Source organism: Myotis myotis, unplaced genomic scaffold, assembly GCF_014108235.1.
Source record: "Myotis myotis isolate mMyoMyo1 unplaced genomic scaffold, mMyoMyo1.p scaffold_m19_p_6, whole genome shotgun sequence".
Taxonomy (NCBI): Eukaryota; Metazoa; Chordata; class Mammalia; order Chiroptera; family Vespertilionidae; genus Myotis; species Myotis myotis.
In genome coordinates this window covers 86,642,944-86,668,554 of record NW_023416368.1, presented here as the reverse complement: position 1 = coordinate 86,668,554, position 25,611 = coordinate 86,642,944, and the positions used below count along the sequence as shown (strand labels likewise).

Here is a 25,611-nt window from a genome sequence, read left to right as displayed (position 1 = left end):
GCCTGGAGGTGGAAGCGTACAGGCAGAGCATTCGGGTGGAAATGAAGCAGGAGTAATAGATCTGGGGGGTAAAGGATGTGGGGGCGTGGTCGACTAGATTGGAGCGGGGCCAAGTGGGCTGAGGGTGTGGGCTGGGGGCGGGGACAGGTGACCCAAACTGGCTGGGGGGGGGGGGGGCCTCTCCCGCTGTGGGGACCCTTGGAACTGGCCTGATTTGGGCAAGATCTAGACCCCTCCAGAGAGGAGAGCCCAGATAGTCAGTTTCCAGTCTCTGTGACCTTACCACGCGACCTGGACCTCAGTTTTCTTCTTAGTAATATGGAAGCCCAGTTGTCATTCTCTGGTGCTCAGCTGTAACGACCTAAAAGCGCCCTCGGAGAAGACTCTACCCATGCCTATATTACAGACAGGGTAGTCGATGTCCAGAGAAAGGCTGAGACCTACCCATGGTCACACAGACATTTGGGGACAGATCTGAAGCTCACGTTCTGGAGTCTAGACTGGTCCCAGTGGGAAGGCTGGTGCCAGGTCCCTGGGGAGGGGTGTGACTGTGAGGCAGGTGGACGAACTGTATGCTACTCCTTCATGGCCCATCGTTTGGCTCCCGGGAGGATGTGAAAGGACAGGTTGGAGCTACCAAAGGCCATCCGCTTGCCAGGCCCCTCGGCTCTGACCATGCCTCATCTGTTTCCAGCTTTGACCTGGAAAATGCACTCTCACGTGGGAGAAGCACCCAGGACCCTCAGGTCGGGCCTGGCCCTGGCCAGGTCACCCAACACAGCCAGCGGCGTGAGTCCTTCCTGTACCGCTCCGAGAGCGACTACGAACTCTTGCCTAAGGCCATGTCCCGGAACTCTTCAGTGGCCAGTGACCTGTGAGTCTGGGGCTGGTGGGATGACACCTACTCGTCTCTTCCTCCTTTTATTATTCCGTTCAGCACACCTCCTTCAAGTGGCTTTTTGTGCTGGGTTTTGAAGTTTAAGTAGGAGTTTGTCAAGCAGCCACTTACTCAGTTGAACTTGCCTAGAATGATATCTGGTGATCTGTGCTTGACTTTAGGCTTGGGTTGGGTGGCAATCCAGAAACATTAAGGACAATTAGTAGCAACTGAACAAACACCTTAATTAGACCTTCCTGGTAGCCATAATAAAAGGGGAAATAAAATAATATCCCTGCTTCCCCCGGGACTCAGTTTCCTCATGTGTGAGGTTGGAGGGCCTTCCAGAGAAGAGCCAGGTAAGGGGAGCCCCGGGATTAATAGGGCACCAGAAGGAGGAGTTGTGAGGGAAGGATGAGCTCAGCTGAGGGCATAGTGTGGGCAAAAGCTCTTAGATGGGACCGCGCTGGACAGCCCCCTGGCCACCCTTTCTAATGTCCTCTCTCCCCACAGACATGGAGAAGACATGATTGTGACGCCCTTTGCCCAGGTGGGTGCCCACTCCTCCCCCTTCCTGCGTGAGGCAAGCAGGCGAAATCGATCCCCCCTTTTCCAATGCTGATCATCCCCCTCCCAACAGGTCCTGGCCAGTCTGCGGACTGTTCGGAGCAATGTTGCTGCGCTAGCCCACCTGCAAGGCCAAAGAGCAGCCAAGTACATAGGGGGTTGGGCGGGGGTGGGGCCTGGCAGGGAGAAGGGCAGGGCCGGGAGAAGGGGGCGGTGGCCCACAGGTGGGCTGGATGGGGTGGGACCATTTGGGTGAGGTAGGCCACCCCAGAGCGGACTGTACTGCAGGCAGACATCCATCGGGAACCCTCCACCTGGCTGTCAGCCCCCTCCTCCTCCAGGTAATTCTCCTGCTCCTACCCCTCCCTCACACTATGGGACCGCTGCCAATTTCTTCTCCATGGTGACCTCCCCAGCCCATGGACCCTTAGGCTGTGCTCATTGTAACCCTCCAAAACACCCTCAGGGCTGGAGTCTACCAGGCCCAAATGACAGATGGGGAGGCTGAGGTCCAGAGAGTGGCGGAGACCTGCCCATGGTCACACAGCCACTGGGGACAGACCTGGAACTCAAATCCTGGGGTCTGGAGTGGCCCCACTGGGAAGGGCTGTAGGTTCTAGATGTAGACATGGAGTCATGAAGGGGTGGGGTCACCGAGTGGGGGTGGGGCAGGATCCTGATGGCTCAGCCCCCAGAGGACACTGGGCAGAAGCTGGCCTTGGAGACACTGGATGAGCTGGACTGGTGTCTGGATCAGCTGGAGACACTGCAGACCCGGCACTCGGTGGGGGAGATGGCCTCCAACAAGGTGAGGAGGGCCAGCGAGCGGAGATCATTGGCCGCTACCCGCAGTGCCCCCTCATCACTGTCCTCACCTCCCCCGACAGTTCAAGCGGATGCTGACCCGGGAGCTGACTCACTTGTCTGAAACCAGCCGCTCGGGGAACCAGGTGTCAGAGTACATTTCCCAAACCTTCCTGGGTGAGCTGTGGTGGGCCACTGCCTGGGCACCATCCGGAGGTAGGAAGAAAGGAGAAAAGACCTCCGTCAGGGGAAGGCAGAGCAGCCAGCTGGGTGAAGGACGGCCGGGCCAGCGGGAGGAGCAGAAGATCCAGGAGGAGGGGACATTAAAGCCAGGGTTGTGAAGCATGAGTAAAAGTTTTCCCAGAAGGAGATGGAGGAAACCAGATAGCTGGGTCTCCAGCTTGGGAGACAGAAAGGACACTGAGCTGTTTGGGGGAAAACACTGAGCCCCAGGCTCTCAGAAGAGGTTACTGAGATCAGCCACGAAAAGAGGGTAGATAGGGACTTTGCTCTGAGCTGACTGGGATTCAGGTAAAAAGGAAATAGGTTGATCCTGACGCTTAGCAAAGTCTGCGACCTGAGAAGAGGCAGGACAACCCTAGCAGGTGAATCGGCTTCTCTGAGTCCCACCCTCCCCTCCTTCCAGACCAACAGACCGAGGTGGAGTTACCCAAGGGAACCCCCAAGGAACCCTCGAGGCCCATGTCCCAGATCAGCGGCCTGCAGGGGCTCCCCCACAGTGCCAGCCTCTCCACAGCCACCATCCCATGCTTTGGCGTCCAGACTGACCAGGAGGGGCAACTGGCCAAGGTGGGTTCCCAGCTAGAATGCTGAGACCTGGGTTAGGGTTCTGGCTCTACCTGGATGCCCTATTGTGAGCCTCAGTTTGCCCACCTGTATACTGGGCAAGTGGGGCTAAATGTAAGATCTGAGGGAGGGGCTCACAGGTTCAGAGTCTGGGGAAGTTGGGCCTGGGTCAAGCTCCAGTTCTTCACATTTTAGGAACTGGAAGACACCAACAAGTGGGGGCTTGATGTGTTCAAGGTGGCAGAGCTAAGTGGGAACCGGCCCCTCACAGCCATCATATTCAGCATCTTTCAGGTACCTCCCATGACCTTGCCCACCAATACCCCTGGATTTCTTTCAGCCCTTCCGACCTCAAGACCTTAGGGGACTCATATCCTTCAACTCCTTCACTTCCCTGAATGGAATCCTTTGAGCAGGGCATTGAAGGATGAATAGGAGTTCACTAGGCTGAACAGGTCGGTCATTGCTGATAGTCAACAAGCCTCAGCCATGGACCCAGGCCTGAAGAGACCTAGTCTGGAGGGAACTGCTGTGGGGTCAGAGATAGACCAGAGGGGAAGGTCAAGGACCAAGTGATTTCAGAATTGAGGGCATCCTGGAAGATGGGGCATGTGAGAGGTGGATAGAAGTTCAGAAGGAGAGAAGGTGTAGGAACAGTGTGTGCTGCCGCCTGGAGGAAGTCCTCACTGGGGGCCTGTGGTGAACCAGAAACGGGACCTGCTCAAGACGTTCCAGATCCCAGTGGACACACTTGCCACCTACCTGCTGACGCTGGAGGGTCACTACCACGCCGACGTGGCCTACCACAACAGCCTGCATGCCGCTGACGTGGCCCAGTCCACGCATGTGCTGCTGGCCATGCCCGCCCTGGAGGTATGGTCCTATAGACTGGCCGGGCAGGTGCAGGGCGCAGTGCAGAGAGCCGCCGCTCAGCGCTGATGCTCATGCCCGCTCAGGCTGTGTTCACAGACTTGGAAGTCCTGGCTGCCATCTTTGCAAGCGCCATCCATGATGTGGACCATCCTGGGGTCTCCAACCAGTTTCTCATTAACACCAGTGAGTTAGGGGCCCTGGTGACAGGCCTCCACCTGTCCATCATGTGATCTCCAGGGGTCCCAGCCCTGCTTTGAGCCAAGTCGGCCTGTTCACGAAATGGCTATGCGATCTTCTCCTCCTTGGGTATTCAGGGCGGGTCCGGGTGCATAGGAGACACTCAATAAATGAGAGAATAACAAATGCGGCACAGCTCATCGGAGCCCACCGAGATTTTGAAGGTTAGGGACCTTTGAGGTATCTGGAACACTCCGTCAATAAGCAATTATTGGGCACCTCTTGTATACACCCCAGGAGAGCCCTCTCACTCGAGGGTCCCAGAGTCTCATTGGATAAAGATTCAGTTGTTCATTCAATCAGCACTTAGTACACACTCTTTCCTGCCATGCCAAGTCCCCAAGGAGTCCCCAGTCTCGAGGAGGCAGAGCAGAACACAGATGCCCCCAGCCCCGTGGAGTCAGGGCTTGGCCAGAGAGAGAGAGAGAGACGGGGTCACAGAAGGTTTCCTGAGGAGGGGGCTTTAGGGTTGGGGCTTCAATGCCTGAGTAGGAGTTTGCCAAGAGTTCACCGAACCTGCCTTTTGGTGAGGCGGGTTGGTCGGGCAGACGGCGAGGCTCTCCACCTTCCTCCCCCACAGACTCGGAGCTGGCGCTGATGTACAATGACGCCTCCGTGCTGGAGAACCACCACCTGGCTGTGGGCTTCAAGCTGCTGCAGGCAGAGAACTGCAACGTCTTCCGGAACCTCAGCACCAAGGAGTGGCTGAGTCTGCGCCGGATGGTCATTGACATAGTGAGGCCCCAGCGATGGGCGGGCGGGGCGGTCCCACCCGTGGGGTCTGGGCGTGCCTCCACTCTGAGCCTGAGCTTCCTGGGCTATAAAATGGGGCAATGACCCTAAGCCCTGGGTGGGGTGACCAGGCCCTTGGTCCTGGCTGCGGTTCACGCATACGCGATATGGAAACTGAGCCTCTGGGGTTTCAGGTGCAACTGTTTTGAGCCTTTAGTCGTCCGTTTGGTGTTTTTCTGGTTGGAAGACACCAGTAAGTGTTGGAGTCCCGTGCCTCATTCAATCACTTTATAAGCATTTGTCGAACACCTGTTGTGATGGCCAAGACAGTTCTGGCCTTTCTGAGATTACAGTTTGTGAGGGAGACAGACACATGGGTGGAGCGATGATGGGGACCCCGAAGCAGAGCTGTGATGGATGACTTGTAGGCAGAGCTGTGATGGGGCCATGCTCAAGGTCAGGTGGGGCTCCCCCAAGAGGAAACCCTGAGATTGGGGTCTGCAGGGCCGGCGGGGGGGGGGGGGCTGGTGAGGAGTGTTGTCAGCAAAGAGACCAGCATGTGGGAGGGCTCAGAGGAAACGCAGGCTCCCAGGGAAGAGAAACTAAACATTTGCTGAGACAGAGTTGGGGCCTTGGGTGGAAGGCACCATTTGGGGGCCACCTGGAGGTTTGGGAAGAAGATTTGAGACTTTTGTCTAATTCTCAGAGAAGTCCATGGGCTGGGTATTGGTTATTCCTGGACTGGGTTCATATGGATCCAGCAAAGTTTAAAAAAAAAAAAAAAATTTATTGATTTCCGAGAGGAAGGGAGAGGGATAGAGAGATAGAAACATCAATGATGAGAGAGAGTCATTGATTGGCTGCCTCCTGCACGCCCCCTCCTGGGGACCGAGCCCGCAACCCGGGCATGTGCCCTTGACCGGAATCGAACCCAGGACCCTTCAGTCTGCAGGCCGAGGCTCTATCCACTGAGCCAAACCAGCCAGAGCCAGTGACGTTGATTTTTAAACAATTATGTTTGGGGCCAAACTTCCCTCCAAATTGCTAAAACAGCCCTCCTAGGCACACATGGTCATAGGGAGATTTGGGGAGCACCAAGTCAGGTTCCTCACAGCTTCAAGACCACCTATGGCTCCCATGGCCCTCTGGGTAAGTCCCCCACTCCTCCCTGAGGCCCTCTCCGTTCCAGTCAACCTCACTTGCTCCAGCCATAAGTGCTTCCTCTATGTTCCCCAGCTCGTCCAACCCCAGGGCCTTTGCACAGGCCATGTCCTGGGCCGAGCCTCACTGCTGCCCTCAGCCCCCACATTTAATCTTTAACATGTGGAATGCATCCCATGAGCCCAAAGACCTTAGAGGTGGAGCCCTTGACTCAGCTCCTCTTGTGAGCTGGGTTTGCCGCCAATCTCATGACATCCCCCCATTTCATAGATGAGGACGCAAACGCCGAGGGCTGAGGGGCTGAGGGGTGTGATGTCTGGGAGGAAAGGGTGGGTGGGAGCAATACTCATACCTGTCATTCCCCCCTCACCTGCCCTCAGGTGCTGGCCACTGACATGTCCAAACACATGAACCTCCTGGCTGACCTCAAGACCATGGTGGAGACCAAGAAAGTGACGAGCCTGGGAGTCCTGCTGCTGGACAACTACTCGGACCGCATCCAGGTGTGTGGCTGGGCTGACCCTGGGTTTCCACGCCTCTCATTTAGCTACACTTATGAAACGTCGCCTGTGTGCCAGACTTGAAGAAACGGAGGCAAAAAGGCTCACGTGACTGTGCCTTAGCCACTCCTTCCCCTCCCGGGCCTCAGTTTCCCCACCTGGAAGAGGGGTGTGTCCATGGTACCGGCCTGGCCATGGGGTTAACCGGGCCTGGGGTGGCCTGGCCCGAGCCCTCCCCAGCCTCGTCTCCTCAGGTCTTGCAGAACCTGGTGCACTGTGCTGACCTCAGCAACCCCACTAAGCCGCTGCCCCTGTACCGCCAGTGGACAGACCGAATCATGGCTGAGTTCTTCCAGCAGGGAGACCGTGAGCGGGAGTCGGGCCTGGACATCAGCCCCATGTGTGACAAGCACACAGCCTCGGTGGAGAAGTCCCAGGTCAGAGGGTGACCGGGTCAAGCTGGCAGGCACTGGGGCGGGGGAGAGAAAGGAGTAGCCGACCTGACCCCCTGAGTTCTGGCTGGACCCCTGGCGGTCAACGAGGGAGTGTGGCCCAAGGGCGTGGTCTGCCCGGGGCTGTGTGGGGTCAGGCGGGGATGCATTCTCTCTGGGCTACTGGGAAACGGATCTGCACTCAAGGGGGTTGAAAATGTCTATTCTGAGTGATGTGGGGCCCCTGGAGGGGGGTCTTAGCCTAGGGGCACATACACCTAGCCCTGAGGGGTCTGTGCTGGGTGGAAGGAAAGACTTAGGGGTTGGGGGAGCCCAGAAGGGGCAGGGGAGACTTTCGAAAAGAGGGGCTGTTTGAAGAAGGTTTTGAAGGATGAGTAGGCGTTGGGAAAGGGCATGCCCAGGAGAGAGAACAGCCTAGGCCTGGAGGCTTAACTGGGTCTGGGTTCCATGGTGCCTCACAGCACAGCCACCCCCTTCGCCCCGCAACCCCGTATCACCCCCCAGGTGGGTTTCATTGACTACATCGCCCACCCACTGTGGGAGACCTGGGCTGACCTGGTACACCCAGATGCACAGGACCTGCTGGACACACTAGAGGACAACCGCGAGTGGTACCTGAGCAAGATCCCCCGCAGCCCCGTGGATCCCACCAGCCCTGAGCAGGGCGGCCTTGACAGATTCCAGTTTGAGCTGACTCTGGAGGAGGCAGAAGAGGAGGAGGAGGAGGAGGAGGAGGGAATGTTGGCCCAAGAGGCCTCAGAGTCACCTGACACTGACCTCCTGTCCCCTGAGGCCAGCTCAGACCCTGGGGCCTTATGCCTAGACAACCAGAGGACCGTGGGCAAACCCTGCATGGACCATGAGGGCAATGTAACGGCTGAGCCATCTGGCTCCTAATGGCCCCTAATGAGTGGGTGGACTTTCCAGGAAGAGGTTCCAGATGACTCATGCCTTGCCTTCTCCACACATTGAGGGGGACAGCCTTAGTTATAGGCAAGTTTCAGGATTGAAGCTGGCTGGGGTCCACTCTGACCCCGGGCTCTGCTGAGCTCTCCTCCTCCAGCGTCAGCTCTGACGTTGGGGCTGGGTCAGGCCCAGCTTCGCCAGTGGTCACTCTTGAGCCACACCCATCACTTGCTCTTTCGTTCTTTATCAGATATTTATTGGGCACATACTGTGTGCCAGGCCTGCGCCTGCTCTGTGCCCCTGGGGCAGCCCTGTGCAACGGGGTGAGGAGTCAGCCCCAAGGAGATGCCCCCACAGGCACCTCCCTTTCATCTGCTGGGGACCTTGAATGGGGAAAAGCTTTGTCCAGTCCCAACTCTGGTTCTGGAGCTCTGGAGGGGGTGGTCAGGGGGCAGCAGAGAGAGGGCTCTGTGTGGAGACATCTCTGAAGATTGATGTGGCCTGTTGCTGCTTGTGCATCAGTTATTGCTTTAAGTAGCTGTGGTTTCTGTCTTCAGGTGCCTCTGGGTGCACCTGTTCTCTCTGACCTCAGGACCTCCTGCTGGCCATCCCCCCATTCTCCTACTTATAGAACAGCAACAAAAGCACACAATTCCTGTCACCCGTACCGCGGGTCTCTGTCTCTCCCAATTCTGAGGGTGCCCCAGACACCTCCTAGGAAAGCCTCCTGGGCCTCAGTTTCCCCTCTATGGCCTGATCCTAGTATTTGGGTAAACTTTGGTTGAGAGGTAGTGTCTGTGAGCACCCTGAAATATCTTAGAAATCTGGGGCATTGAACGTTTCTCTGGAGTTAAATAAACCTTATTAACTTAAACTAGTATGTCTATTTCATGGATGGGGAAACTGAGGCACAGAGCAGTCCTGTGGCCTACTCTAGGCCACGCTGCTGGGTGCTGGACATTAGCTCGCGGCGCCCCCTGGTGGCGGGAGGCGCGGCGAATTTGGGGGTCCTGTTCTCCTGGCTGGCCTCCCTCCCCTATGGCATCTCGCTTGCTGGATCAGCCGAGGGCAGGGGCGGATAGGCCGCTCTGTGCTCAAGCGTCAGGTTCAGTTCCTGTCTCCGGAAGGCTCAGTCTTCCCCCCTGGAACTTGCCTCCTTCCCAGCGTGCCTGAACATTTATGTGTGACACAGGTCCTCCCAGCATCCTCTGGCTTCCAGAACAGCTCCCTTCATTACTAAATCACTCCACTGATAATTCATCATCACAATCAATGATGAAATTCCACAGAGGGAAAATTAAACGTCATCTGGGTCATGAACTTGGTGAATTTGCTTCTGGATCTTTAAAAGGCAAACATTTTTTAGGGAATGATTATTTGCAATTTTCCTCCCTGCCCCTTGACTTACAAGTAATGCATGCTCACCTTAGATAATTTGCAAATAATGGAAAGAATAAAATAAAGTTGTTATAACCTCATTCATAAACCACCTGTCTTCAGCATTTCACCTTATTTCCCTCTGGATTTTTCTTCACCCATTCATAAGAATACTAATATATTCCCCTTGAATTTGTGCTACAGGCATCCTTCTCGCCCCCCGTTACTGATTGCACTCTACCCACTCTGGCTTTCCACACCGAAGCACAGCCCCACCTCAGGGCCTTTGCACATGCTCTGCTCACCACCTGGAATGCTTCTTTTCTCCTTCATCCTCACCGTTGGGTCTCAGCTCAGCGACCTCTCCTCTGGGAGACCCTCCCTAATACCCCACTCCAGGCTGGCACTGGTGGAAGCTCTGGGGAATTCTTTGATTCATGTCCATCACTCCCTCCAGACCATGATCCGGATGCCTGCGCCGGGTCCACTGCACCATCTTCAGTGTCCCCAAAATGGACTTTGACAACTTCAGCAAGTCCCTTAACCTCCTGAAGCCTTGGTCTTTTCATGGATAAAGTGGGCTCTTGGTGAGGGTCACATAATCGCAATAACAGGTAACATTTGAGGAAAGCATGTCCTGAGTTAGGCACTGAGATACATGCTGTTCAGGGTCCTTGCCTTGGTGGCCCACCCTAAACCCAGAGAGGAGGGTGGGAGAAAGTCTTTGGGGCCCTAACCGGTTTGGCTCAGTGGATAAAGCGTCGGCCTGAGGACTGAGGGGTCCCGGGTTCGATTCCGGTCAGGGGCATGTGCCTTGGTTGCGGGCACATCCCCGGTGGGAGGTGTGCAGGAGGCGGCCGATCGATGTTTCTCTTTGATGGATGTTTCTGACTCTCTATCCCTTTCCCTTCCTCTCTGTAAAAAATCAATAAAATATATTAAAAAAAAAAAAAAAGCAAGTCTTTGGGGCCCCTTGGAACGTTTAGTTCTTGTGACCCCCCTAGGGCAGCGGTTCTCAACCTGTGGGTCTCGACCCCTTTGGCGGTCGAACGACCCTTTCACAGGGGTCGCCTAAGACCATCCCGCATATCAGATATTTGCATTATGATTCATAACAGTAGCAACATTACAGTTATGAAGTAGCAACGAAAATAATTTTATGGTTGGATCACAACATGAGGAACTGTATTTAAAGGGCCAGAAGGTTGAGAACCACTGCCCTAGGGCGATTCTCAGGGCCTTGGTTTGCCCTCTGTTAAGGGGAAAAAATTGCCTGCTCCACCTCCCTCCCAGAACTGGAGAGGAGCTGTCCCTTAAGCTTGTTTAGTGAGTTCCAGCCTCAGGACGGTTCCCTCGCTCACCCTGTGGCCAATTCCTCCTCCTCCTCTAGGTTCCTGCTCAAATGTCACTTCTCCAGAGAGGTCTTCCCTAAACTCCCTGGTCAAAGTCACCCTCCTTCCACTCATTCACTCATTCATTCAGTCATTCATTCCTGCCATACCATCATAGGACACCTACTGTGGCACAGGTGTAGGCACTCTCAGAGCTCACAGGTGGCTAATGGATAAACACATCAACATCACCATTTCTGATGTGTCAGGAAAGAAAGGTGTGATAGGAAGGACAGGGTGACATTGGAACCTCTGGAAGGAGATGGTGGGGTTGATCAGGCTGAAGGGGATGGGAGAGCAAGGGGAGGGAACAGCTAGGGGACAAGTGCTCTAGGAAACAGCAGGTGCAAAGGTCCTGAGGCCAGATCACACCTGGAACCAGTGAAGGAGTGTCTGACTGGAGGAGAAAGAGGAGATGGGTCTTTGTGGGTCCTGGGTTTCAGGGAGGAGTTTGGACTTTGCTGAGTGGGGCGGGACCTGGGAGGGTTTGGGGTGCTTCTCCCATTCAGCTCTGTCTCTTCCGCCAGACAGGAGACCACCCCAAACACAAAGCTCCCCATCTCCCTGGTCAACCATCTCTAGTTCCAGAGCCACATTCTGATTCTTAGTAAGAAAGGCCTTGCGTTATTTTTATGTTAAAATACAAATCTGTCTGGGCAGAAGCTGTTGCACATTGTTGTGGTGTTTTCCCTGAGGAAAAAACAGGTATTTCCAAGTGCCACCCACAGACGAAGCGGAAAGCAGGAGGGTCAGGGAGCCAAGGGGCCTCACGCTCCTGCTTCCCCTGGGTGCCTGGACCAGCCGCACCAGAGCTGGGACTGCCATCTTTGTGTGCGGGAACCTGGGGTGGGATTCTTTATTTATGTATGTATTTCCTGAATTTTCACAATTCCCTGCAGTGGGTTTGTGATACTCTCATGGGCTAAGTGGGGGAGATGGACAAAAGTGTTACCCCGAAGTAAAACAGATTTCCCAAATGCAAGCGGAGCAGGAGGGACCCTCTGCACGGGGGGGCAGGCGTGCATTGAGGGGGCGGCCTCCAGGCGCCGAGTTATTGTGGTTTCTCGTCGCCTGCGCAGCTGGAGAGCTTTTTATAAACAGGACGCGACTCTCCCCCCTCCCCGTCTCCTGGGGGCCATTGGGGGGGGGGGGATCGGAGCCTCCTGGGGAGCGGAGGGAGCTGGGGCCGGGACCTGGAGTGAGGGCCCGGTGTCTCCTTCTCCCGCCCCCCGCAATGCTGACTCCCCCGCCTCAATATTTGGGGGGGGGGGGACGATGGAGCATCTCAGCCCCAGAGTCTCACTGAGTCTTGTTTCCCCAGGAGGGAGGGGGCCTCTCCGGCCCTGGCTTTAACTCAGGAACCAGGGAGCGGAGAAGCCCAAGACCCGCTGGTACCCTCCTCGCGTCCGGCTCTTTTATCCTGGGCTTTGCAGGTTCAGGGGTCAGGCGGTTTCTCCGCCCTACTTCTGCCTTTTCTTAGAATTCTTCTCTGGAAAATGGGCGTCGGCAGGAGTGGGGTTGTTGGAGCGTCCATCAGCCCCTTCCCTTTTTCTGGGAATTGGTGGGGAGGGTGACTCTACTGGTCCCTGTTTCTTATTTCATCTCGGATACCGGGTGGTGCATCTATCAGCCAGGCCCACTTTGGGGTCTTTCATCTCAGAAAATGGACGGGGTCTCCCAACTCCTATGTCCGCTTTTTCTTTTGTACTTTTTTGAACCCTATACAGAGGAGGTATGGAGCAGCTCTCCACCTCTGGTTCTCTTTTCTAAAACTGGAAAGGGGGGGCGGGTGACAGGAGAACACAGCTTCCCGGTCTGGGTAGGGGCCGCCAGTGTCCCACCTGGGGAGAGCGGCGGTGGGGAAGGGGAACGCCCCCCAAACACCCGGACCCCCTCCAGGCCTCGACCTCCTGTCACCCACAGCTCGGGAGCCACTAATGGACCGAAGGAGGAAGATAATAATCACTGATTGGCTGCTCGGCCCGTCGCTCGGATGCTTAGGCCAGTTAGAGGTTGCTGCGCAGCCCCGCCTCCATGACACTTACAAGGGGCGGAACCAGAAGGCGATTCCGCCCCTCCTGTACGTTCCCGCCCGCTATTGGATGTGCACACTGGGCCCCGCCCCATTTGTGCGTCAATCTGCGCAAGAGTCCCGCCCCTTCCAGCTCTGAGCGCGGCAGTGGGCCACCTCTTCTAACGCGGCTCCGCCCCAGGATGGCGTCACGGCCGTGTCTGCATGTGAGGCCCCGCCCCGCTCTTTGCAGGACGTCACCGCAGACTGCAGGGGCTCCAGCTGCTGCCGCGCAGCCCTACATCCTCGCACGGAAGGCTCGTCACCGTCACCGCCAAAAAAGTCGCCGTTGTTGTGGTCGTCACCGCATCGGTGCAGGGCAAGGTGAGCTCCTGGGAGGCCTGGTGCGCTCCCGCTGAAAGCATCTAAATAAACTTCATTTGGATGGTGGATTGGCAGGGTTAGGGGACGAGGTTGGTGGGGGTTAAATAGAGGGAGGATGAGGTAGTCGCAGGCCTGGGGAGGAGTAGGGCCCTGGCTCCCTTCACCTGCCCTACCCTCATCCCTCTTACCCCCGCCTCTGCGGCGGAGGGGGAGGGGAGGCGAGTGCCTTGCGGGAAACTGCGTGCGCGTGCGCGGGGTGTGCACACGCGTGTGCGCGCCCGCCTGTGTGGGCGGGTCTGTATGCACCCTTGCGTGTACCTGAATATGCTCATGTGACTCCGTGTGGGTCCTGACCCAAATATGCCCTTGCTGCATGCTTGTGGAGAGAAACGCATGGATTGAGCGTGTGCGTGCACGGCTGTGTGCATACGTACAGGGGAATGCGTGCCTGTGTGGGTTACGTACACACACCTGCATGTGTGAAGGGCGCCGTGTGCACGTCTGGGTTTGCACCTTTATATATGCATGCCGGTGTGCAGACAGGCGTCTGCGTCTCTGTTCTGTGTTCCGAGTGTGTTGTTACCGGTGTGTGCCCTGCTGTGTGCACGTGAGCGTGTGCATGCTCCACCCCTATCACGTGATGCAGCTGCCTCAGCTTGAGCTCCCCCAGCCTGGAATTGGGGCTGCAGATTTGCATCCAGGCGGACTGTCCAGGTGTGCCCGCTTTGGGTTCTGAGGAACATAAATGATAGATGGGGGGCGGGGCCGGCCGCAGTTACCCCCTCCGGGCACAGCCCTAGGGTGTAGGGTTACAGCCTGACCTGGGGCACAGGTCTACTGGAGGGGGCTGCAGGGGTGTCCTCATCCTGGCTTCTCTGAACTCCTTCCTGAAATACACTCCCCTTCCCCCACCTTTCAAGGTCACATCAGGCCCTCTGCCCTGGGTTCCACAGTTAGTAGTACTGGGGCTTCTGGTGGAACGCTAGTTCCTCTCTGTGGCTCTAGAGTTTTCTCCATCCTGGGCCTGGGCCTGGGGATGGCAGAGGACCCCTCACACTAGCCTGTGCCCCACATTCCCAGATGGCGTCAGCCACAGACTCTCGCTATGGACAGAAAGAGTCCTCGGACCAGAATTTTGACTACATGTTCAAGATCCTTATCATTGGTAACAGCAGCGTGGGCAAGACATCATTCCTCTTCCGCTATGCAGACGACTCCTTCACACCCGCCTTTGTCAGCACTGTGGGCATAGACTTCAAGGTCAAGACTATCTACCGCAATGACAAGAGGATCAAGCTGCAGATCTGGGTGGGTCCAGCTGGGGGGCTCCTAACTCCATCACTCTCCCTCCCTTCCCGGAAAATCAGCCCCAGCTTTGCCCATCTCTTCATTCATTCACACAACTGGGCGTTTACCATGTGCCTACTGTGCACCCAAGGCACAGGAGAGCCCTCCTCTTCCACGGGAGCTGTCAGTGCTCGCCAGGGCTGAGGGATGAGCCAATGCTGGGTTCTTCCTACACCTCCTATCTGCAGGAGCATCACTGGGCTGGTGCCTGTTTCCTCGTCTGCAAGTTCTTCCATGTGAGTCTGAGGTTTCACCAGATGTTGGCCCCCCAACCTCATTGCCTGGGACAGGCACCTCCCCAGGGTCACCTGGCTGCCTCCCACAACCCCAGAGAGATCTGAAGGAGCCTCCGTGGGCTCCCACCTCACACAGGGTAAACCCCAAACCCCACCCTGGCATGGGAGACCCTGCCTGGTCTGTCCCTGTGATAGCTCCACCCTGTCTCCCTCCATTGCTGCCTCTGCCTTACTATCCCTCAAGCTCACCAAGCAGTCCACGTCAGCACCTTTGGCCTGGCTGTGCCCTCTCACTTCCTTCAGGCCCACATTTATTTTCCTCCTCAATCCTTACCGCCCTCTGACATAGTATACATTTTCTTCCACGTGTTTATTTTCTTTCTTTTTTTAAAATATATTTTATTGATTTTCCACAGAGAGGAAGGGAGAGAGACAGAGAGTTAGAAACATCGATGGGAGAGAAACATAGATCAGCCGCCTCCTGCACATCTCCCACTGGGGATGTGCCCGCAACCCAGGCACATGCCCCTGACCGAAATCGAACCCGGGACCCTTTAGTCCACAGGCCGACGCTCTATCCACTGAGCCAAACCGGTTTCGGCCATGTGTTTATTTTCTGTTTCGCACAATTGAGCTGTCAGTCCCACAGGGGCAGTGATTTTTATCTACTTTTACAGCTGTGCCCCCAGTGCCCAGTGTGGTATATGGCACAGGGCAGTGCCCTGTACACGTGTATTGATGAATGAGGGGACAGTTCTGCAGGTGCCGGACTCTATAGGATGACTGAGCACCACATTCTTGGTGCCGGTGGCTGGCTGGCTCTCCCTGGCCCCCTGTGCCTCTGGGCAAGCTCTGGGTCTTGCGAGAGCTGGACTGGATTGTCTCAGAGCTCATTTCCACGGAAGAACTCGCATGGGGGTCCTCTCTGACCCTGTCTCTTCTTCCTCAGGACACAGCAGGGCAAGAGCGGTACCGAACCATCACCACAGCCTACTATCGGGGTGCCATGGGCTTCATCCTCATGTATGACATCACCAACGAGGAGTCCTTCAACGCTGTGCAGGACTGGTGAGCACCCCCTCACCCCCTCTCTCAGACTGTCTTCTGAGCTGGGTTTGTTGCAAAGCCTGGGGGGTAGGCTGATGAGGGGTCCCTAGTCCCCTGACAGATATATAAATAACAATATTGGGGGCCCAGACCTGCTGTCAATCTATAATCATTAAAACAGCAGGTCTGTCCCTATGATACCTCCACCCTGTTCTGTCTCCCTCCACTGCTGCCTCTGCCTCATTATTCCTCAAACTGTCTTCTGAGGAGTAATTAGGCTCAAAATAACAGGGGAAAAGATTTCAGGTGGAAAAATGAAACGAAACATATGGAAAAAATCTGAGGGTGTGGGGGGAGAACAGACAATATAAGGACAGTTAACACAGGTTTAAGGACTTACACATTTACATTTCTGCCCAGAAGTAATGATAAATTTTAAGAAAATTTCTGATTTTGCTGAGGAGAGAGAAATTCTCTCTGGGGGCAGGGATCTGGGAAGGTGAAAGAGATTGCTTGAAAGAGAGATTTTGAAGAGCAGGGAACTGCTGAAACAGACACCCACAGACAGCAGCGCGTTTCCGGCAGGACAAAGGCTGGAGGAGAAACGGAACCTGCCAGGTTCAAGGGAAATGGGGAGCTGAGGGCTGGGGAGGGGGAAGGAGTGGAGCTCAGTTCCTTCAAGCCCTAACCTGCCCATTGCCTCCTCCTCCAGGTCAACCCAGATCAAGACCTACTCGTGGGACAATGCGCAGGTGCTGCTGGTGGGGAACAAGTGTGACATGGAGGACGAGCGAGTGGTGTCGTCCGAACGCGGTCGGCAGCTGGCTGACCACCTTGGTGAGTGCCTGGAGGGGCTGGACACCTACAGGCTAGAGGAGGGACGCTGAAACTCTGAGGGGAAGGGACACACCCAAGGCCTCACAGCAAAGCCAGATGAGGTCTGGATGCAAATCCAATCCACTCTTTCGGCAAACTGGCCGTGACCCAGGAACCATGTACAGTGGGTCTTGGTAGATTCATTCTGACACCTTCACTGCCCAGCCTCATGCTGGGTGTTGCTGGCCTCCAGCTTTGAGGAATATAAGCACTAGGGCTGGGGAAGTCCAGTGGGGATTGCCTCAAAGGCTTCGTGGAGGAAGGACACTGTATCCGGTTAAGACAGGGTGGTCCTTTAGGCAGAGGAAACAACTTGGGCAAAGGCCAGAGTGGGAAGGACCCTGTGCATTTTGGCAAATGCTTTTACACAGTTGCAACATGAGGGCACTTGGGATGAGTGTGGCCAATGATGCAGGGTCTGACCACAAGCTGAAGAGCTGGGCCCTTCCTAGGGCAATAGGGAGCCACAGAACGTGAGCAGGCGCAGGCATGGCTGGATGTGAATGTCAGATAACAGCAGGGACAGTGTATGGGACTGGGCCAGGCGGTGAGTCTTACCAGGGCCTCGGGGACGATGAGAAGGGGAGTTTTGTGTGTGGGTGTGTTTTTTTAAATTTTTTATTTAATTGATTTTAGAGAGATAGAGAAACAGCACTTGGTTGCCACTTATTCATTGGTTGTTTCTTGTAAGTGCCCTGACTGGGGATCAAGCCCACAACTTCGGCACAGCAGGACGACACTCTAACCAGCCGAGCTAACCAGCCAGGCCAAGAAAGGGACAGTTTTCGGGTGAAGAAAGGAGGGCAGAAAACACAGCGCTGACCCAGTTAAATGTCACTTCCCCACATTACTCACCAGGGCCTTTATGGTGCAGTAGGCACTAGGAACCTCCAGTGGTTTCTGACCTCAGAGAATGTCTTGGGGAGCGGGGGGCCCAAGGTCTTCACCCCTTTCTTCCCTGACCACAGGGTTTGAGTTCTTTGAGGCAAGTGCCAAGGACAACATTAATGTCAAGCAGACCTTTGAGCGCCTGGTGGACGTCATCTGTGAGAAGATGTCCGAGTCGCTGGACACGGCTGACCCTGCTGTCACAGGCGCCAAGCAGGGCCCACAGCTCACGGACCAGCAGGCGCCCCCACACCAGGACTGCGCCTGCTGAGAGCTGGCCTACCCACCCCCGCCCTGCCCTCCCCAACCACCTCCCGGCCCCTCCTGACCATGGGCACAAGACCCTGCCCCGACCGAGCCCTAGCCCGTCACCCTTATTTATTATTGTAGCTATTTATTTATTTATTTATTGGCGATATCCCCTGGGGGCTTGGCACCACCACCCCCTGCACCCCGCCCTGTACATACAGCCCTGTCTCTGCTCTGCCGTGGCGTGTTGTTGCCCCGCGAACTCACCGCTCATCCTCTTCTCCAGAACCCCACCTTTTTAAAAAGTCACCCCATCTATAGCTCTGTTTTGAAGAGGGGGCCAGATGACACCGGAGGGCAGGGTGACCAGGTGATGTCAGGCAGCCAGGCCTGTCAGCCCCTTGGTCACAGTGGGATCTCAGCATGGACCACAGGAGGGTCAGAGCCTGACAGTGGCCCACCTCACTCCTGGCCCCAAGTTTTACCTTCTTATTTTTAAGCGGGGGCTGGAGTGGTTCCTCACGAACCTGGGAATACCCCCACAGACCTGACGTCATGAGTGTCAAATGTGCTCCCAGTTCTCCCAGGAGATGTCATGACAACACTACACACACCCAATAAAATGGATGGACGATGCTATGTCTATGAGTGCTGCCTGCCAGCGCTGGCTGTGGTCATCTGTGAGACTTTCAGTTACAGAGAAAATTTAATGAAGTTTCCACAGCCCACAATCAGAACATGACCCTGGTGCTGCCCAGGCCAGGCCCTGCTGAGTGGACAGGCAATGTCCCCACCTTTGTTCCAGGGCTCAGAGCCCAGCCCAGCAGTTTTGAGGGCTTCGGACTGGCTGGGTGGCCGGGGCCCAGTGCTGAAGATGGGACATCCTGGTCATAGGGGCTCCCAGTGAGAAGACCTGGGGGATGACTGTCCATCTTCATGGTTATGTTCCAGATGGGAAGAGTAAGGCCTGGTAGTGGGCTTGGAAGGGGCAGCCCAGCCAGATGCCCAGGAGTGGGGGTGGGGGTGGGGCTGGAATTCAGCCCAGGACTCTGCCCTGCTTTGGGCCCATCCCCCTTCCCACCCAGGTGGTTGGTCAGCTGGAATCAGTTTTGACTCATCTGGCATCTAGTCGAGGGGGTGGGGCAACTCCGTCCTCACCGGGCCACCCATGCTGGGGTGTCAGGGTGCCTGGGGTCTGTCCACACAACAGGGTCTGGTCGCATGCCACCTTCATCCCTTCCTCCGGCTCCTCACCACGCCCTCCCTTGTCTGGGGGTTGAAGTCAGCCTCACTGGAAAGATGAGGCAGGGACCTGGCTAAGGTCCTGTTGGACTGCTGAGAGGGGCTCGGTCTTCCCCCTGCTGGTGATCAGCTTCCCGCCTGCCAACCGTGGGGTGCGGATTGTCAAGGGCACAGGAGGCCCTCACCCTGGAGGGGAGCTGTACTGCCATTTGGGGCTCACATGTGTGGCCCCTGAGAAGTTTCCTGGGTGCCTGGTCTGTCCACTGCGTTCACCCGGTACTTCAGGTAGGAAAGGTACGTGTCCCAGCCCAGTGTCAGGCCATTGATGTAGGTGACTCGGAACTGGGGGGGCACAAAGAGGAAGTTCACCAGCTGCGCCGCAGGCCACACGCACCAGTCAGCCTGTGGGGAGGGACAGAGCGTGGTAAAGGGTGGGCCCAGGGAGCCGTGGGGGGAGGAGAATGAACGGGGCGGTGGGGCTCGGGGTACTATGCCCACCTTGTAGAATTCCCAGAACTTGTCCCGAAGTTCCTGGCAGCTCTCCTCCAGGGACTGGCCCTCTAGGCTGCCAATACCTGGGGAAGAGATGAGCATGTCAAAGGTTAGGGAGTCCTGATGATGGAGCCCGAGGGGAATGACCGGAGAGACACAATGTCCCGGGCAGAGGAACCTACATTTAACGGCCTGTAGGCGTGTGGTGGGTGTGGAGAAACAACAGGTGGGGGGAGGGGGGGAGTCACAGTGACAGGTCCATCTGAAGGACAGGGACACACCCTTCCTGATGCTGAGGCTGTTTTATTACCTGTCCTTCACCGATGAGGAAGCTAAGCCTGTGGGGTGGGGAACAGGTGAGGACTTTCTTCCTGGAGGCAAAGGCTGGGGTGACTGCCCCATCGGCTCTTCTTCCTTCAGGCCATTCCTCTACCTGCTGACGCCTTCAGGTCTCAGCCGAGTTCCTCTCCTCTGGGAACCCCTTCGCCCCTTCCCGCCAGAGCAGCCCCATCAGACCCTGTCCCCATCCCTCCTACACTTAGTGCCATCGTCTGTGCTTCTGCCACTCACACCTGCCCCCACGAGGTCGGTCCTGTGACCCAGCCTCCAGTCCGGGACCACCCACCAAGGGAGGTGCATCTGAAGTGCCCCTGGCGTCCTCCCTAACACAAGGCTGGCTCAGCCCCTCCTGGCCTAGGAGGGTTTGCAAAACTCAAGCTCATGGGGCTCCTTACCCAAGAAGTACCAGACACCCAGCAAGGGCGAGGCCACCAGCTGGTCGACGAGGACCTTCCTGAGGACGTTTGGAAGTCCACGGAGGCCGGACGCAGGGAGCACGCGGTCCAGCCAGAGGTACCAGTAGTGTAGGAAGGGGCCCATGCTGCAGCCCACAGCAAACATGCTCACTGAGGGCAGTCCAAGAGTCAGGGGGGTGGGGGGCAGGTCAGTACCTTAACCTCCCGTCCACTCTCCCTGGGGAAGCCCAGCGCCCCTCCAGAGACCACCCAGACGGTCTCCCACTGCCAGGCTCCATCCCAGGGGCTGCTTTTACATCTCACCGCATCCCTTCACCGCCCTGCAGAGGATCCTACCATCGCCCCTATTTCCAGAGAAGGAAACCGAGGCCAGGGCACACGCCCAGGCTGCCGGGGTCCACCCCCGGGGGCAAGGTCCCAGGCTGAGTGCTCATCCCTCACTGCAGGAGGCAGGGAAGCAGACGAAGGGGTGGGCGGGGACGAGACCCGAAGGGTGGGAGTGGATGGACGCGCTCCGAGTTGGAGGAAATGGAGCCTGGGGAAGGGATGGGGCAGAGGCCCGGGTGCGAGGGGAGACCCGGGTAGCGGCTGTCAGGTTGTAGGGTGCGCGCGGAGATCAAGGGTCCTGCCGGGGACTCGGCCCGCGGGTTAGGGGTCATGGCCCGCGGGTACGGTCCAGGGGTTTCCAAATCTGGGGTCGGGTCAAAGGTTCCCTGGGGTCAAGGACTAGCAGCCTTCTCACCTGAGCGCCGGGGGTCGAACTTCTGGCCGGGCCGGGCGCGGATCTCCCAGGACTGGCGCGCGCCGTCCCCGGCCGCCATGAGAACGCCACAGCCCAGCGTGTTGGTGAAGAGCAGCGCGCGGCCTTGGAACATGGGCTGCCCCGCTGCCCACAGGCCGCGCAGCCAGCGCCAGCCACCCGACGCCATCGCGCGCGGGGATCCAGGGACCGGCGCTCCGGGCCAGCCTGCCCGCGGCGACCAATCGTGCGTCCCGGCTGCGCCCGGGCTGTGCTGACTGCTCGGTGCTCCACTTTGCCCGCCCTGAGAGGTCTTATCCAATGAAAGGCCGACATCCTACCCCTTGGCCAATCCCTAAACGAAGACGGGCATAGCCGTATGGACCAATCACAAGCCACGCTTGCCAATAGCTGACGTATCACCGCGTTTCCCCGCCCCTTTCTGCACTGGCCTAAGGGTAACTGTCGTCACATTCTTTCTTTTTTTTTAATATGTTTTTATTGATTTCAGAGAGGAAGGAAGAGAGAAAGAGAGATAGAGGAGAGGGAATCATTGATCAGCTGCCTCCTGCATGCCCCCTACTGGGGATTGAGCCCGCAACCCAGGCATGTGCCCTTGGCTGGAGTCGAACCCGGGACCCTTCAGTCCACAGGCCTACGCTCTATCCACTGAACCAAACCAGCTAGGGCCTGTCGTCACATTCTTACCATCGCAGACAGCACTGACCAATCTCAGGCCACCATTACACCTGTCATCCCGCCTCCCGCATTGAGATGGCCAATCTTAGACAGTTATCACGCTCTATGGTTTTAGCGCTCCCTATTTCCAGATTCTCGCGAGATTCCTGAGCAGGCATTCAGACCAGTGGCCGTGTCAGCTACCGGGGCGGAAGTCTAATCCCACAAAGACTCACGGTGTTGGAGGCGGGGCTACAGTTCCGCTACGCGCAGCCGCGTGGGAGCCACAGGTCCAGAACTTGACCTTGGTCTTGGCTGTTAGCTGGGCTTCTGACCGTAGTTCCACAATAGTAATGCGAGTGGTAGGCACTGTTCCAAGCACATTACGTGCAGTAACTTATTTGGCAGCAACTCTGCTGCTGCACAAATAACTGTATACCCATGTTACTTCCCGTGTTACTTACTGTAAGGGAAAATGTGAGTTTCAACGGAAACCTACAGGAATAGGGTGCATTCACCTACAGGAATAGGGTGTCACAAACTACAGCCTGCGGGCCAAATCCTGTCACTGCCTCTTTTTGTGAAGCCCACGAACTAAGAATGTTTCTTACATTTTTGCATTGGTCAGGGAAAAATCAAAATAATATGGGGCATGTGAGAATTATATGAAATTCAAACTTCTGTGCCCATTTGTTTGTGTTGCTTACTGTCATTCCAATGAGGTGTTTCAACAAAGACTTTGGCCTGTAAAAACTAAACTATTTATTATATGGCACTTTACCAAAAAAAAAAAAAAATTGCCCTTCGGCATATTCTGATTCTGATTCTATGGAAATTTAAAAACATTTTTGTTAACTTAAAAACATTTTAATCCTGTAAAGAATTTTTGTGAGTTTATCTGAGCCAAACTGTCGACAATTGCCAGGAAGCAGAGTCAACGGATTGAGACAATGCTCCAGAGAATGGCAGTTCTTTTCATCTATTTTATACATTGCAATCAGAGAAGGGGACATAGATGGGTTACAAGAAATACCTTGGTGATAGACTAGAAAGGAGGGAGAAAGCAAAGAGGGGGGAACCTCTGGGGTTGGATAAAAAGTAAAATGATAGACACATACTTAGGTGGGTGCAGATAATGAACAGTCAACAATTAACATAACAAAAACAATGAAGGAATTTGTGGTATCTTTCCTGGCGCCCAGGCACCTTAGGTTGTGCCCCAAGGAGTCCAGAAAAGGGGAAGTTACAAGTTACCCAGACATTTCAAGGGTATGTTATCTCAGATGCAAAAAGACAGTTAGGCTCAGTTAAGGTAAAGGTTGACCTTGCCAGTGAAGATACTGGCCTAGGAGATGACTACCCACCATAACTGCTTTTAGTTAAAAGTTTAATTCAAACCATCCTTTGTGGTTACTTTAGGTCTTTGAGTTTGCAAGCCCACCTGCAGACCTTCCCTGAGCTTGTCAGGTTAGCATGTGGCCCCTTTCGTCCACATTTTTTATAAACTGTAGTTATAACTAGTAACAGCAAGAAATAATTGTTAGGTCGCCCGAAGGAGAAACGCACGAGGCCAGAGTGAGGGATTTTATTCGATCATCGATCATCCGCACACCAGATGGCTGAGCTTGGATGGCTCCAGCACCCAGGGAGGGGAGTCAGTGGCTTTTAAAGGACTTTTGGCGGGATTTTTCCCCTGGGCGGAGACTTCTTTATGCATACCCGGAGGGGAGAGAGTGGAATGTGGTCACCACAAGTGCAATGTGGTCTTCAGCAAAGGGAATGTCCATAGTGAAACAACCTGTAAAGCCAGTTCCTCGGGGAGGGGTGTCAACTCAATTGCTGGGTCAAACCTAACAATAGTTTTTGCTTATGGACATGCAAATGAGTTCTGCCAGGTGGAAAGACATTCTTCCCCCAGTTATTTTTGCCGTACTTTGCGTATCCATTTTAATGTGTTTGTTCTTTGGACCTCCTTTAAAATGGAGTTAACACCTGGCCATTTGTCCTCATTTATAATAAGTTAGCAACAATTTTTTTTTAAATTTTATTGAGTTTTTACAGAGAGGAAAGGAGAGAGATAGAGAGTTAGAAACATCGATCAGCTGCCTCCTGCACACTCCCCCCCACTGGGGATGTGCCCGCAACCAAGGTACATGGCAACCAAGGTACATGCCCTTGACCGGAATCGAACCTGGAACCTTTCAGTCCGCAGGCCGACGCTCTATCCACTGAGCCAAACCGATTTCGGCAGTTAACAACAATTTTAATCACATGCTCATTTTTACATCTGTTTGAGAGTCACGATTTTACCTTATTTTGGTAAAATTATCCTTCAGCACTTAACTGCTGTCAAGTACCTCAGCCTGGTATTACAGACTTTAGATTTTACCGCATCTTTGGTGGAAATCTTCCAACATGGTTAAAAAAGTCAAATTTTGGTTCACAGGACAGTCAGGAAAACTTTATCAACAACCACATTCAAGAAACCAGGTTTCACTTTGGGGAGCTGATGTTTACAAAATCTTCACAGGAAAACTGGCTCATAACTGCCTTGCAGGTTCAGTCTTACAGGTAGATCCCGGCCCAACATGATCCTTGTAATATTTGCGGGATGTAGGAAACAGGCCTCTGTGATCCATCCTCAGCACAGCCAACGTTTAATGGAAACGGTTACTGAAGTTCCCCAGGGCAAACGGAATGGAGAGAGGAAGGAAGAGGCTATAAGAACAAAGAACTGTGTACCTGTCGCCAGCATCGAGGTGGAAATCCCCGAGGCGCTGCCTCAACTACACAGGGGTAAGTGGAGACAACTAGAAAAGGCCTCAGCCCATTTTTAAAAAATAACCCAACAAGTCCTAGGAAACTGTAAACCCCATAGTACTCAACCAATGAGGAACCGGAGGAGGGACTCTCGCACCTTAGGGGTAAATAGGCTGTGATCCCTACTCCATGTGTGCCTGTACAACCTGCTCTCAAGAACATGTTGAAGACCTCATTTTCGCCATACTTCTGTCTCCTAGTTCACTATTTTAATTTGGACAGGTGAACATTTCTCACAGGGGCTATCAAGAAGAAAGAAGCCTTGCCTGGCCGGCGTGGCTCAGTGGTTGAGCATCAACCTGTGAACCAGGAGGTCATGGTTCTAGGTTCTGTTCCTGGTCAGGGCACATGCCTGGGTTGCGGGCTCGGTCCCCAGGAGGGGGCATGCAGAAGGCAGCTGATGATTCTTTCTCATCAATGTTTTTATCTTTTTCTCCCTCTCCCTTCCTCTCTCTGAAATCCATTTTTTAAAAAAAGAAGAAAGTAGCGCTGGCTGGGTAGATCAGATGATTAGAGCATTATCCCAAAACGCAAAGGTTGTGGGTACGTGAGGGACATACAAGAATCAACCAGTGAACACATAAATAAGTGAAACAAATCAATGTTATTTTTTTCTCTCCAATCAATAATTTTTTTTTTTTTTTAAAGAATTTGCGACCTAACCGGTTTGGCTCAGTGGATAGAGTGTCGGCCTGCGGGCTGAAGGGTCCCAGGTTCGATTCCAGTCAAGGGCATGTGCCTTGGTTGCAGGCACATCCCCAGTAACAGGTGTGCAGGAGGCAGCTGATTGATGTTTCTCTCTCATCAATGTTTCTAACTCTCTATCCCTCTCCCTTCCTCTCAGTAAAATAATCAATAAAATATATTTTTTAAAAAATTTGCCAAGAGGCATGGATACTGCAAGGTGAAACCTGGTCGTTTCTCATCTTTAGTTAACCAATGATAGAGGCTTTTCAAAGTCCAACCTGAGATTCCTTACAGAAACTTCCAGCAAAGCAGACGGAATGTCTGCTGCATCCTGGTAAATTATCAGGGAAAATCTAATTAGACCTGCCAAGGAAGTTCTTTCTTTGATATCCTTTTTTAATATATATATTTCTTATTGATTTCAGAAAGCAAGGGAGATAGAAACATCAATGAGAGGGAATCATTGATTGCCTGCC

At 54.8% G+C, this 25,611-nt stretch overlaps 3 protein-coding genes across 16 annotated transcripts in view; 2 read left to right on the top strand and 1 right to left on the bottom strand.

Annotated features, from left to right (window-relative positions):
• The window catches only part of PDE4C (phosphodiesterase 4C), a 31,300-nt gene extending 21,219 nt beyond the window's left edge, over nucleotides 1–10,081 (top strand). For 5 of the 13 annotated variants that reach the window (XM_036311699.1, XM_036311712.1, XM_036311701.1 and 2 more), the window contains 15 exons: nucleotides 695–874; nucleotides 1,391–1,427; nucleotides 1,518–1,591; nucleotides 1,733–1,785; nucleotides 2,140–2,252; nucleotides 2,332–2,425; nucleotides 2,895–3,058; nucleotides 3,251–3,349; nucleotides 3,764–3,928; nucleotides 4,012–4,111; nucleotides 4,746–4,900; nucleotides 5,960–6,046; nucleotides 6,439–6,561; nucleotides 6,813–6,995; nucleotides 7,515–9,399. In XM_036311699.1, coding sequence (XP_036167592.1) covers nucleotides 695–874; nucleotides 1,391–1,427; nucleotides 1,518–1,591; nucleotides 1,733–1,785; nucleotides 2,140–2,252; nucleotides 2,332–2,425; nucleotides 2,895–3,058; nucleotides 3,251–3,349; nucleotides 3,764–3,928; nucleotides 4,012–4,111; nucleotides 4,746–4,900; nucleotides 5,960–6,046; nucleotides 6,439–6,561; nucleotides 6,813–6,995; nucleotides 7,515–7,907 — 2,020 coding nt within the window. In that variant the 3' untranslated portion in view covers nucleotides 7,908–9,399. Of the gene's footprint in view, nucleotides 1–694; nucleotides 875–1,390; nucleotides 1,428–1,517; nucleotides 1,592–1,732; nucleotides 1,786–2,139; nucleotides 2,253–2,331; nucleotides 2,426–2,894; nucleotides 3,059–3,250; nucleotides 3,350–3,763; nucleotides 3,929–4,011; nucleotides 4,112–4,745; nucleotides 4,901–5,959; nucleotides 6,047–6,438; nucleotides 6,562–6,812; nucleotides 6,996–7,514; nucleotides 9,401–9,497 lie in introns of those variants that run through there. The other 8 variants (XM_036311700.1, XM_036311702.1, XM_036311703.1 and 5 more) reach the window with 5 other exon arrangements.
• Nucleotides 10,082–12,920: 2,839 nt separating this feature from the next.
• On the top strand, nucleotides 12,921–18,361 carry RAB3A (RAB3A, member RAS oncogene family). Its single transcript, XM_036311783.1, has 5 exons — nucleotides 12,921–13,079; nucleotides 14,160–14,387; nucleotides 15,612–15,730; nucleotides 16,422–16,546; nucleotides 17,554–18,361. The coding sequence occupies exons 2-5, from the start codon at nucleotides 14,160–14,162 to the stop codon at nucleotides 17,742–17,744; spliced, it is 663 nt and encodes a 220-aa protein (XP_036167676.1). The 5' UTR covers nucleotides 12,921–13,079; the 3' UTR covers nucleotides 17,745–18,361.
• A 48-nt stretch (nucleotides 18,362–18,409) lies between these two features.
• On the bottom strand, nucleotides 18,410–21,253 carry MPV17L2 (MPV17 mitochondrial inner membrane protein like 2). Of its 2 annotated transcripts, none has more exons than XM_036311784.1 (4): nucleotides 20,954–21,253; nucleotides 20,191–20,361; nucleotides 19,463–19,539; nucleotides 18,410–19,366 (listed from the first exon to the last, which is right to left on the bottom strand). In XM_036311784.1, the coding sequence occupies exons 1-4, from the start codon at nucleotides 21,138–21,140 to the stop codon at nucleotides 19,181–19,183; spliced, it is 621 nt and encodes a 206-aa protein (XP_036167677.1). In that variant the 5' UTR covers nucleotides 21,141–21,253; the 3' UTR covers nucleotides 18,410–19,180. The 2 variants fall into 2 exon arrangements, with proteins under 2 accessions (XP_036167677.1, XP_036167679.1); XM_036311786.1 differs by having other exon boundaries at nucleotides 18,410–19,306.
• Nucleotides 21,254–25,611: the final 4,358 nt, after the last annotated feature.